Source organism: Conger conger, chromosome 1, assembly GCF_963514075.1.
Source record: "Conger conger chromosome 1, fConCon1.1, whole genome shotgun sequence".
Classification (NCBI taxonomy): Eukaryota; Metazoa; Chordata; class Actinopteri; order Anguilliformes; family Congridae; genus Conger; species Conger conger.
In genome coordinates this window covers 7793827-7806802 of record NC_083760.1, presented here as the reverse complement: position 1 = coordinate 7806802, position 12976 = coordinate 7793827, and the positions used below count along the sequence as shown (strand labels likewise).

The following is a 12976-nucleotide window of genomic DNA, read 5'->3' as shown; positions in this document are numbered from 1 at the left end:
GCCGGGGGGGGGGGGGGGGGAGCCAGGCTATTTTAGCCACAGGGAGCAATCCATGCTGCGTCACAGAGGGCCTGTGGCTGTGTTCACCTGCCTCTGCCCCTTTCAGGCAGTCAGCACTGAGACGGGCCTCATGTGTAAGATTCGGGGGGGGGGGGGCGGTCGTCTGGCCGTTCGATCCCCCGCCCTGGGTGTGTCAAAGTGCCCGTGAGCAAGACGCCTAACCTCCGATCGCTCCCGACGAGCTGGTTGGTGCCTGGCATGGCGGCCAACTGCCGTTGCCGTGTGAGTGAATGGGTGAATACACCATCAATTGTAAAGCACTTTGGATGAAGATGGTATATAAATGGAGTCCATTTGCCGTCAGTGCCAGATGAAACATCACCAGATCAGTACCGTGTGAAAAACAAATTTGTGAATGAAAGAAACAGGAAGCCGTACCGTTTGGGCTGAGTGATGTCACTGTGTGTGATGGCATTGTGTGTGTGTGTGGGTGTCTGTGTGTGTGTTCTCCTGACTGCTCTCAGGAACAAGTACAGAAGGTTCTGGAACAGTTTGATTGCACATTGTACTGTTCTGCATGGCTTTTGGTTTGCCCCCTCCCCACTCTCTCTCTCTCCTCACATTTTCTCTTCCTCTCTCTATCTCTCTCCCTCCCTCTCTCCCCCAAATCTCTCTCCATCTCTCTCTCCTCTCTCTCCTCCTATTTTCCTCCACTGACCTTCTCTCTGGAGGCAGTCAGTACCCCTTAAACAGCCGATGGTCGATATGTGTACCCTTGCAGACTTAGTGGCCATCTGTGGCTCTCTCTTCATCATCGTGCCTCAGATATTTTGCCTCCCTTGACAACCGCTTCACGAATCAATGGTCCGGACAGTAAGACATCCAATTCCATTTGTGGCACACCAATGCGAAATGAGAATCCAGCGCTCACCAGCGCCAACGGGCCAATAGGAATCACACCTCCACCGCCCACTCGCGGTCAGATGTTTACTTCTGGGCTTAATGGCATTGATTGCTCAGAAATCTATCCCGCACTTTTTCAGAAAGCATGGGTGTTCAAATAATCAGTTTTCCTCATCCTTGTTCGAAGTGAGAAAATAAGTTTAGGTCATTAAAATGAGATAAAGTTTGTGTAGATTTACTATGCCTTGTGAAATTTAATGTTCTGAAGGCAAGGAACTTTCCTTCCTGTTTATTTACTTTTTTCATTATTCTCTGACACTAGCTGTTTTGCTGATTGCTCCTTATAGAAAAAAGTCACACCAGCAGACATAAACGCGCTGACGCTGAAACGCCATTGGCTGTGGCAATTAGAACCAATTTTGAACCAATGAGCTTGACTTATTCTACAGTTATACAATGTTTTGGTACAGAGTGTCGGGCCGCCAACTGAATATTTTGAAACCCGAATTTAAGGACTATAAACACAGGCAGAGGGCGAGTCAATATGCCAGTGAGCCTTTTTCAATGATAGGAAGGGATTTACAATGGTCTTGTAACAATGTTTTAACACAGAACTCTTACATTTAGTACCTTTAAGGTCTAAGCTTCCCTTTAGCAGCGCAGTGGACTTTTGATTTAGAAACTGCAGCAAAGTGTACCAGTGAGAACATGAATGTGCTTATGCAAATAAGTGCTCAGAGGTACGTGCTGTGTGTCCCCTGAGACCGGCTCTCAGCCCACTTCTGTCACGTGTTCCTCCAACTCTGGTGTCTCACTAATGCTGAAACAGCAAACGCAAGTTGAAGGTATCTGCAGTTTTCGTACACTTCATACACGCCACCGCAGTTGGAGTTAGGAGTGAGATTGAACCGTGAATGCTCATTGTTGGGGGCGGCCTGTAGCGTTGTGGTTAAGGTGCATGACTGTGGACGTGCAAGGTCGGCGGTTCGATTCCCGGTGTAGCCACAATAAGATCCGCACCGCCGTTGGGCCCTTGAGCAAGGCCCTCAACCCCGCATTGCTCCAGGGGAGGATTGTCTCCTGCTTAGTCTCATCAACTGTACGTTGGATAAGAGCTCTGGATAAGAGCGTCTGCCAAATGCAAATCATGTAAATTGTTGGATTTATTTAAAACTTATTTATTATGCCCCTATGCATTAAGGGATACAACACTGCGGTGTAGTCAATCATTAAATATAATGTATGAATTTGTTGCGTTATTACGGCTTTTTTGGAAAATACGATAGACTTTTTTGGGGGAAATACTGTTCATCACCTGTGCTGAAACAACGAGAGAAAGTGTTCTCTTGTGAACTCTTCAACGTCCTCACTGGAAGTGAAAATGCCTAGCAACGAATCCCTCCTTTGTATTCAGCTCTTTTCTCCAAACGCTTTTCGGCACTTCATCATTTTATCAAATGTTTTCCGGGAGTCTTTTTTTTTTTTTCTCCAACAATCTCTGTCTCGCTGCCTGCCTCGGGGCAATAGCTCTTCAGAAAAGGTGAAACCTGCATTATTTTTGGGCTGCTTTCGCTGACATCAGATTGAGGCCGGATTCTTTCCACTCGAGGAACAAATCCCCCTCGCGTCACAGGTTGGTGAAAGGACGGCCCTTCTGGGTGGGGAAATAACGGAGCCGTTTTAAAAATGGGCGGAGAATGCAGACGCCGATAAACACGCTGTGTGGGCATCGCTGTGGTCCGCGGGGTTAGCGTCTGGGATGCGGTTATCTCTTCTCGGACGATCCGATGGTGCGAGGGAGGCTCATTGTCAACAGGAGTCCATTTTGAAAGCACAAAGGTGAAGCAGTCAGTCGTTTGCTGTCTTAACCAGAGCAACTCCACTCCAAAGAAAGAGAGAGTGAAACAGAGAAAGAGAGACAGCGATAAAAAAATAGAGAAAAAGACAAGGAGATACTTATATAGTAAAATAAAGGTGGGAGATGCTCTTCCAGGTGTCTCTGTTAGTGATTGACATGTAGTATGCTTGTCTGTATTGTAAACATACAAAACAAATACAGTACATTGTTTACATTGTATTTTTCTTCGTTATTTGTCATGAGAGGTTAGTATAAGAATGTAGACGTATTGAAGAATGTTATAACCTAGTTGGTTGCGACTGAACTGAATTGAAGTTATGGTGTCTATGGGATTAAAATGCTGCCATTGAGCTGAATTGAATGGTGTGGTTGAGTTTCTCTCAGGCAGGTTATGTGTAAGAGACCCTCATCCCTACAGCCCTGAGTGTGTCCAGGAATCTGTCTCACAGTGATCTACAGATGCATCTCTCTCTCTCTCTCTCTTTCTCTCTTTTGTCATGCCCATAATACTACTACTACTACTGCTCTATCTTTCCCCTATCCTCCCCTCCTTTTCCTCTCTCACCCTGTATATCTCCCTCTCTCTCTCTTTCCTTGTCTTGGCATTTCTTTCACTGTCTAACCCCCCCGCCCCACGCCCCCACCCACCCTTACTGTCTCTCGCTCCTTTGTCCATTTCTGACTCATTTCTTTCTGATGTCAGTACTTGTGTGTTTCTGTCAGATCAGGCCGTAAGCTCTCTAACCTCACCCCTCCGCTGTTCCCCCCCCCTCCCTCTTTCTCCTCCTCACTCCACCACTCTCGGCTCAGACGTTGCTCTCCCTCTTGTCATCCTGCCTGTTCTCCCGTCTTCCTAACCTCTTCTCCAATTTCAGTTTAAACTTCAGTTGCCTTTATAGGCATGAGCGATACATATCCGTGTTATCAAAGCGTAAACAACAAAATTAAATGATAGATCAAAAACGATGGGCAAGTTAAAAGACCAAGAGATTTTTCTTTCCTCTCTCTCTCTCTCTCTCTCTCTCTCTCTCTCAGGTCGGTTTCTGAATGGCACCTACTGCTCGTTTGAAGATGGCGACTGTGGTTGGCGGCCGGTCTCACTCAGAGGCCCAAAATGGAGGGTCACTGAGGCACAGCCAGGGGGTGCCACACCTCGCTGTCCTTCTTCAGGTGCTGGTCACATGATTGTGAAAGAGAACAAGACACTGATCATTTACAACTCCAAATACAGACCTATATGCATTCTGTCCTGTCTGTATGTGCGTGCGTGTGTTATGCGTGTGTGTGTCTGTGTATATCTATGTGTGTGTGTATATATGTGTGTGTGTGTCTGTGCGTGTGTGTGTATGTGTGTGTATGCGTGTGTGTCTATGTACGTGTGTGTGTGTGTGTACAGGAGGTGTAATGATGGTGGACAGTACCCAGTCCAGAGGGCAGCAGGGAGCAGCTTCAGTGAGGAGCCCTCTGTTCCCCCCACCACTCAGGAACTCCCGCTGTGAGGTAAGACCCGCCAGACCTGTGCAGCTTCACTCTGCTCCACACACCCTATGACCCAACACCCCACTGCTTCACACACCCTAACCCATCACCCCACTGCTTCACACACCCTAACTCTCACCCATACAACCCAGCACCCCACTGCTTCATACACCCTAACCCTGACCCATACAACCCAGCATCCCACTGCTTCATACACCCTAACCTGAACCCATACAACCCAGCCCCCTACTGCTTCATACACCCTAACCCTGACCCATACAACCCAGCATCCCACTGCTTCATACACCCTAACCTGAACCCATACAACCCAGCCCCCTACTGCTTCATACACCCTAACCCATCACCCCACTGCTTCACACACCCATACAACCCAGCACCCCACTGCTTCATACACCCTAACCTGAACCCATACAACCCGACATCCCACTGCTTCATGCACCCTAACCCATCACCCCACTGCTTCACACACCCTAACCCTCACCCATACAACCCAGCACCCCACTGCTTCATACACCCTAACCTGAACCCATACAACCCAGCCCCCTACTGCTTCATACACCCTAACCCATCACCCCACTGCTTCACACACCCTAACCCTCACCCATACAACCCAACATCCCACTGCTTCATGCACCCTAACCCATCACCCCACTGCTTCACACACCCTAACCCTCACCCATACAACCCAGCACCCCACTGCTTCATACACCCTAACCTGAACCCATACAACCCAACATCCCACTGCTTCATGCACCCTAACCCTGACCCATACAACCCAGCACCCCACTGCTTCACACACCCTAACCCATACAACCCAACATCCCACTGCTCCACACACCCTAACCCTGACCCATACAACCCAACATCCCACTGCTTCACACACCCTAACCCTGACCCATACAACCCAGCAATTTATCTGCACCCCACTGCTTCATATGACCCAGCAGCACTTCACTCTGCACTGCTTCCTGAAGCCCAAATAACCCAGCATTTCATTTATACAGCACAGCCTCATTCCGCTTCCTAAAGCCCAGATAACCCAGCACTTCGTTAATGCCACACTTCTTCAGAAAGCCCAAATAACTTGGCCAGCTCACACAGGAGCGGCGTAATTGGCTCGCTGAAGGGGGGGTCTCGGCAGGGGAGCTGCAGGATCACCGTGTACAATAGCGCCCTGATTGCACTCGCCTCAGAGTCTCGTTCTCGGTCGCGGGGTTCAGACGATGCAGCTTGTAGAAGTTGTGTTGTGGTTCTCTGGTTTGCTAGATCTTCCCAGACTGTGGTGGTGGTGGTGGTTGGGGGGAGTCGTAGGCAGTATATCCCCAGCGAACATGGGTGATTGGAATAGATAGGGTACAATTGGCTACCAGAAACAAACAGAAAGCCCAAATAAACCCAGCCCTTCATTAACGCCTCACTTCTTCTGAAAGCCCAAATAACCCCGCACTTTATTAGCACCCACACTGCTTCGTGAAGCCCATGGGACAGCTGCCCCACACGCAGTTCAATGCTAACTTTCACTCAGATTAGCATGGCCACAAATTACAATTAATCACGAGCAAGGATCCCATTTGTATTCCAAATTAGGGCATTGATTTTTTACGAAACTTGGAGATGTGTGGTTCCTCAGTATTAATGTACGCGTTGGGGGCGTCCAGCTGTGACGGTCTCCGACACGGACCCCTGACATTGAGTCACGAGTCCAGTTTAACACCCCCACATCTGCACCCCCCCCCCCACCCCCACTGCCCACCCCACACGGCCTGCTCACTCCTCTGCCTGGCCTCTGTACCGAAAGGAAGATTAATAAACTACACAGTTATTAGCAAACTTCACTTTTAACAATATAACACTTCTCTTTAGACAGGAGACCATTTATATTGGCGCAATAACATTTAAAGTCGGATCGATGCTCAGACCAGCCAAATGTGCATAAAAATCATTCCAGCAGGTAAACCTAAGAGATTCAGATTTTATAGATGAGATAAAACGTCTGACCGGTGTTTGACCCCACAGGTGCGGTTCTGGCTGTGTTCCGGAGGCCCCCACAGGGGGGCGCTGTCCCTGCTGCTGGCGGAGAACAGCACTGGGCCGGAGAAGCTGCGCAGACTGTGGCATGCTGGGATTGAGGAGGACCGGGAGGACGGGGACAGGGAGCCTGGCTGGAGACTGGTCACCGTCCCTCTGTACAACCTGACTGACTGGTATGGCCCATCACCATGGATACTGTAACAATCGCTACCAATTTATTACATCACATTACAGTTATTTACGGGAGGCTTTTATCCCAAGCGACATACGTACTTACTGGAGCAATGTGGGGTTATATGGGCCTTGCTCAGGGACCCAGCAGTTGCACAGATCCTATTGTGGTTAAACCGGGGCCTAAATCACCAACCTTCCAGGTCCCAGTCAAGCACATTTGCCCTTAGAACACACTTTACAATAAGGTCCATGAATTGGCATTAACTAAGTAATTGATGCACACATATGTACATTAAGCATGAATTAAAATGTTCATTTGTTAAAATATTTGTTATCTACTGACTAAGGTATTCGTTACAGGAATATTTGTACATTAGAAATCCATAGGATAAACATATAATTACTTAACCACTCATTCCAGGACGAATTGGGATTAACTAATGTAGCTGTTAACATGAATTCATGATGTACAAATACATACGCAAAACTGAACAGATGAACTTGTCAGTAGTTAGTTACTTAGATTACACCTACATTAGTTAATGCCAATTAATGTAACCTTGCTGTAAAGTGTTGCCCTTTATATAGTATGTATTAAATGACTGTTACCATACTATTCTTTCACGAATCACAGAGCTGAAGACTCCATACAGCTCACCACCGGGATGCAGTTTGTTGCGAAATATCGCATTAAATACATCTATATTAATACATGCAATAATTTATCACCGCCTCCTTTTCAAATGCAAATTTTGCGACTAATATTACATTTTGAGATAACCCCTACTTTTACACAGTGAGACCTAATGAGTCCCACTGGGTGAGGCGGAAGAAGGGGTCTCACAGTGCGTTCAAAGCCGTCTGCATCTCTCCGTTCGGAGATCATCGACTCATCGAGACTTTCCTCCAATTAGCCCTGGCACTTGATTTGCAGCAGAGGAGAAATTATAAAACAAAAAAAAAAGTATTCGTTTCATCTCTGAGCGGCTGATTGGGATCTCTCTTTACTGCGGAAGTGTGGTTAAGCAAAGCCCTGAGAGGCTGATTAAAGAGTAAGCCTGGGACACTTGAGACTTTCGTCTCGACCGGAGCTTCCTCCCGATAAGTACGCGCGTTCTCCGCTGAAAAAAAGGTGTCCGTGGTTCGCTGCTCTCACCAGGGAATCGGCCGTGGCGACAGCTGTTTGCTGAACGCTGCCAAACACGGCGGCGGCGAGCAGAACTGGTCTGTCGTTCTGCAACGTGCCAGCATAGTGGCTGCTTGTTATACCATGATAGGTATTACATTACGTGGCGTTGGGCAGGCTCGTAATGTCGGGGATTAGATACAGGAGATTTCATGAAGTGGTGTCCTATTCGATATGTTCGCAGCGATAGAAGAATTATATCTGTGAAGGTTTGACCTCATTGTTAGCCAAACTACGGATAAATCATTTGGACTATAAGATAGCCAAGTAAAAGATGGGGAAACTATCCATAGGAGACGGGGAAACTAGCAATGCTAGGTAGCTAGTTAGCTATTGCACCCAGCATTACAAGTTTCCCCATCTCTTATTTGTCTACATTCTGTCCAAATGATTTATCCTTAGTTTGGCTAAAAATGAGGTCAAACTTTCCTCCTGGAAGGAGGAATATGCATGATTTAATTCTTCTATCGTGGCGAACCTATTGGATATGACACCACCACCAATCTCCCGTATCTCATCTAGACAAGATCGTTTAACCAGATTTTCTTATTCAGAGTGACTTTCATTCTATCACAGCATTTTCATTTTATTTTATATACATGGGACGACTTAGATAGCTGGGTATATACTGAATATTGAAAGTGATTTGGGGTCAGTACCAGGCTCAAGCTCCTGGGTACCATGGCAATGTCCTATCTGGAAATCGAAACACTAACCTGCAATTTATTTTTGCAATGTAAGCAGTACGATATAAAAAATATTCTTGGCATAGAGACCTTTGTTTCTATAAGGCCGTGTGCAGTGTGTGGATAGTCCTTGTTCTTTGTTCACTTATTGGTACAGTGAGTCACGGAATTATTTTATTTTAGCACATTCACTCAGTACAATCTTCAGTATTAATTGGACTCTAATAGAGTTTATGAGTAAAAGGTTTTTATCAGGATAATATGAGGGTAGCAGGTGAATATTACGACGGGGGAACCGTTACAGTCCACTCACTGAGCACTTTATTAGGTATTTATTAGGCTTATTTGTTTGACTTAATACTCTTGCTGCTGTAGCCTTTCCACTTAGAGGTTTGACGCGTTGTGTGTTCAGAGATGCTCTTCTGCATACCACTGTTGTTATGTGTGGTTATATACGTTACTGTCGCCTTCCTGTCTGCTTTGATCAGTCTGGCCCTTCTCCCCTGACCTCTCTCATTAACAAGGCGTTTCTCCCCACAGAACTGCTGCTCACTGGGTGTTTTTTGTTTTTCCCACCGTTCTCTGCAAACTCGAGAGACTCTTCTGAGTGAAAATCCCCAGGAGATCACAGCAGTTTTTGAGATACTCACACCACCCTGTCTAGCACCAATAATCATTCCACGGACAAAGTCACTGAGATCACATTTCTTCCCTATTCTTACATGTGGTCCGAAAAACCTGTTGACCACGTCTGCATGCTTTTATGCATTTAGTTGCTGCCATACGATTGGCTGAGGAAATATTTGCATTAACAAGCTGCTGTACAGGCCTACCTAATAAAGTGCTCACTGAGTGTATATAGCAGGGATCAATCAAGTCACAGTTCTTGAGGGCTGAGAACTGCTGGCTTCCCCATCCTCTTTTTACCTGGGAGTCAGGTGTGAAGACAGTGTGACCATTCAGGAACACTTAATTGTTCAGCTAATTACCCAGGAGAAAAGGAAACCAGGGCCGGATTTGTATGCGAGGTCCAAATTTGACGATGGCTGCCATACAGTGTATCTCAGGAGTTGTTGGTTTGGAATCCCAGGTGGGGCACTGCTGTTGTACCCTTCAGCAAGGTGCTTAAACTGAAGTGCTTCAGTAAAGATCCAGCTGTACCAGTGGATAGCATATATGTTTTTAAAGTATGCTCTCTAAGTTGCTCTGGGTAAGAGCATATGCTAAATTCATTAAAGTGAATGGTGTTTCCTTTCGTTTTATAGCAGTAGTTCTAACCTCCCGTACACTCTCAGAAATAAAGTGTGACTGTGGAGGTGCATTTTCGTTCTACAAGGATCAAATTTCCCATGTGTACGTCTAAGAGTGCTTTGGGTATTATATATTTATATATAAATTAATTATATATTGCTAGCCAGGGGTACAATTTTATGTACCTGCCCTAGCGATAAGCATGTTCTCCTTTTTAGCACTTTTGCACCTTTAGCCTATTTCTGAGAGTGTATAATGAAAGTCTTTGAAATAATTATCCTCTCTGCCTTAAAACAGCAAGTGTCAGATTGCATTGACCCAGTTCAATCTGCATATCAGAGCAAGGCTGACGTTGATGGTGCTGTCCTGATCATGCTAAATAGGGTTCATTCCCATCTTGAGACGACAAGAAGCTCAATGAGGATAATGTATTTTGGTTTTTAAAACAGCCCTATCTTCATGCAGTTTAGCCCCATGATTATTAACCCATAATTTGACTAATTTGAATGTTAGGAAAATGACCACATTGGTCAGTCTGTTTGGTGTACAAAGAAATCCTTTGTGAATAATGACTAAAACAACAATGGGCCAGCCTGTAGCCTAGTGGCTAAGCTACATGGCTGGAACCCGGAAGGTTGGTGGTTCAAGTCCCCGTGTAGCTGCCATAAGAGCCGTGCAACCCACACACACTATAGCCTCATACATTGTCCTGATTCGCACAACGTCAACAGGTTTGTGATAAGCGTAACCATCCTATCATCAGGGCTGTGTTGCGTCGGGGTGGGGAGAATTCTGAAAATGGCCTCCGACGGGATTAGCAGCCTGATACGTCCCCTGGGCTCGGTGGAGAACACGGTGAGGGCGAAGGACGGAGTGCAAAATCAGGGCCCGTCCACCAAAACAACCGGCACCCTCCCCGTAAAACAATCATTGACCACCAGGGTGCATTCAGCACGTCGAGAAGGTTTAATGCTCCAATAGGCCCCTCAGCCAGGTTCAGGGAGTCCTTCCCACCCGAGGCCATTGCAGTGCTAAACAGGGCCACTCAGCGCGACAGCATTTTTATATCAGCAATTTTATCTCCGTTTTTATTTTGTCTCTTATGTGCAATACAGTTTTTTTTCCCCCTTTTTAAAAATCCTACTGGGTCTATTTGTTGTTTAGTACCTTTGAGTTTGGTGAACAAGTCAATTTCCCTTTGGAGATTAATAAAGTGTATAACATCTCAGCCTATCTCAAAATCAGATCAGGTAATTAGTAGCAGTCGGATATTTGCTTTGCCTGGTTTGGGTCATTGTGGGGCATGTAGGTTAATCCCATCTCTACCTCTTTCAGGTTTTGGCTACAGTTTACAGCCAGTGGGGTGTCCGGACGGGGGTCCCATGTCAAACTGGACAACCTCTCCCTCAGCATGGACTGTTTTCTGACATGTAAGTACCACGGTAACCGCACCATAGCAACTACATAGCAACATTAACCACATACTACTGTAGAGCGTACAGTGTGCTGTATTTGGAGGGCTCTGCGATTTTAAAAAGCTTACCGGTTCCCGTCTTAATCCGTATCATCTTAATGACTTACGTGTGGAATACAGGATTGGACACATTTAAAGGTCGGTTCGAGGGGTTGGCTTCTCTCCATTCTTTTGTTCTTTCTGTTTTTCGTGGTGTTTCTAGGGTAACGGCTTTAGTCAGCTCCCCCTGATGTGTGTCCAATGGGGCTTTTGGTGTATTCTGTCCGACGTCAGGCCAATTTCCCTGAAAGTCAATACTCGGGAGCGCAGGCCAGAATCCTTCAGTCCTCATCGCCTTAATCAAGTACAGTCGAGCTAATTGAGGAGGTCAATCACCGGGGGGAAAACCTTATCTGACAACCCTCTCCGAGCGAGTCCTCTAATTCCTGCGGCTGCGGGAGACGAAAAGAGGAGAGGAGAATCAGTGGAGCGGTAGAGGGAGGACGGAGAAGTGGAGTGTGGGTTGGGGGTGTTTTTGGGGGAGTGGGGGGGGGGAGAGCAGACGCAGCGGGATCATTAAGCCAAACGGGGGCTAGATTAAACCACTTAAACCCATTTACTTAAGAAGTTGAAATGCTATGGGGGGAGAGGGGGATCTCTATAAATCCAAATCTTGCCCTTAAGCACGACTGATTTTGCTTCCTGGTCGGGCTGATTTGATTCCTGGCTCGGTGGATCTGTAGAAGATGAGTTATATTGCAGCGTCTCGCATTCTGTAACGCTGATGAGGGAAGGGGAATGTAAGGTTGCTTTTTTTTTCTGGAAGACCAACTATATTTAACATAATTTTGCATATTGCCCCAGTGATAAATTCATGCTTCATATTTATTGCCTTGCTTGCCTTGTAATAACAATGTTATTACCGACAATTAATTATCCAGCGTGTAGTTGTCTCCTTGGCATTAGTCACTGTTGCTTGTTGTTCTCCATAAACATAGCCCTTAATCTAGACCCTTGCCCTGATTTTAACCTTGACATTTTCGCTTTCACACTGGAGATAGACCATTTTCCAAACTAGGCGAGCATCTTGTGCAATTGTGTAATTACACCTCCGGATTAACGTTCTCCCATTGTTTAAGCATTTTAAGTTTCAGTAGCCATGCGTGTTCGAACAACGGGCTAACGGCAACAGGTTTTTCCGATTTCGCGCGGTGTGTGTTATTAGTTTGTGGCGGGCGGTGCGATGGCCATCTCGGTGATGTCGCACAGACGGAGATCACGGAGAAAAGAGGCTCGTTCGCGGCTCTCTGGCCCTCGAGCTGCCGGCGCCTGAACGATGTCTCTTTTCCCCCGCTGTTATAAAAAGCGCTTTACTCACTTCTCCCGCGCTATAAATATTTATTGACCAACAACTCTCCCAAGCACAGCTCCAGATGGCTACACTAAAAACCCACCTTTATCTGTTATCAGAAGTCTGAAATGTTAACATCCAGGCACTTACCGTGTTCGTTAGGAGCGAGGATATTGCCAAGGGGTGGAACACGATGTTTTGCGTTCGGGGGGCATTAGCAGATGCTTTTTATCCACAGAGACGTATGCAGATGATGCTTTTTACATTTAATCCATTTAGACAGCTGGGCACCTACTGAGGTACTTAGGGCCAGCTACCTCGCTCCAGGGTAGGCCAGGTTGGATATCTGGGATTCTACTGTGGAGTGTCCAGTGTTAATTCAACTCTAACAGTGTACATTTGAGTGCAAAAGGGAGAATTTGTACTCCGTTAGAGTTGTTTTAACACTGTGAATTTTACTGTTTAAACTGTGGAATTGCAAGCCCAGTTTCCTAATCCCTATGCTACACGGCAGAGCTGTGTCAATTACATATTTGTTTTGGATGCAAATACTTTTCTGTGCTCTACTGATCTTGCCTGGTGT

The 12976-nt window shown here is 46.3% G+C and overlaps 1 protein-coding gene across 1 annotated transcript in view; it reads left to right on the top strand.

Annotated features, from left to right (window-relative positions):
• Positions 1 to 12976, top strand: part of alk (ALK receptor tyrosine kinase) — a 393279-nt gene that overhangs the window by 324850 nt on the left and 55453 nt on the right. The window contains exons 7-10 of the mRNA XM_061258633.1: positions 3797 to 3931; positions 4158 to 4261; positions 6278 to 6465; positions 10925 to 11019. Coding sequence (XP_061114617.1) covers positions 3797 to 3931; positions 4158 to 4261; positions 6278 to 6465; positions 10925 to 11019 — 522 coding nt within the window. The remainder of the gene's footprint in view (positions 1 to 3796; positions 3932 to 4157; positions 4262 to 6277; positions 6466 to 10924; positions 11020 to 12976) is intronic.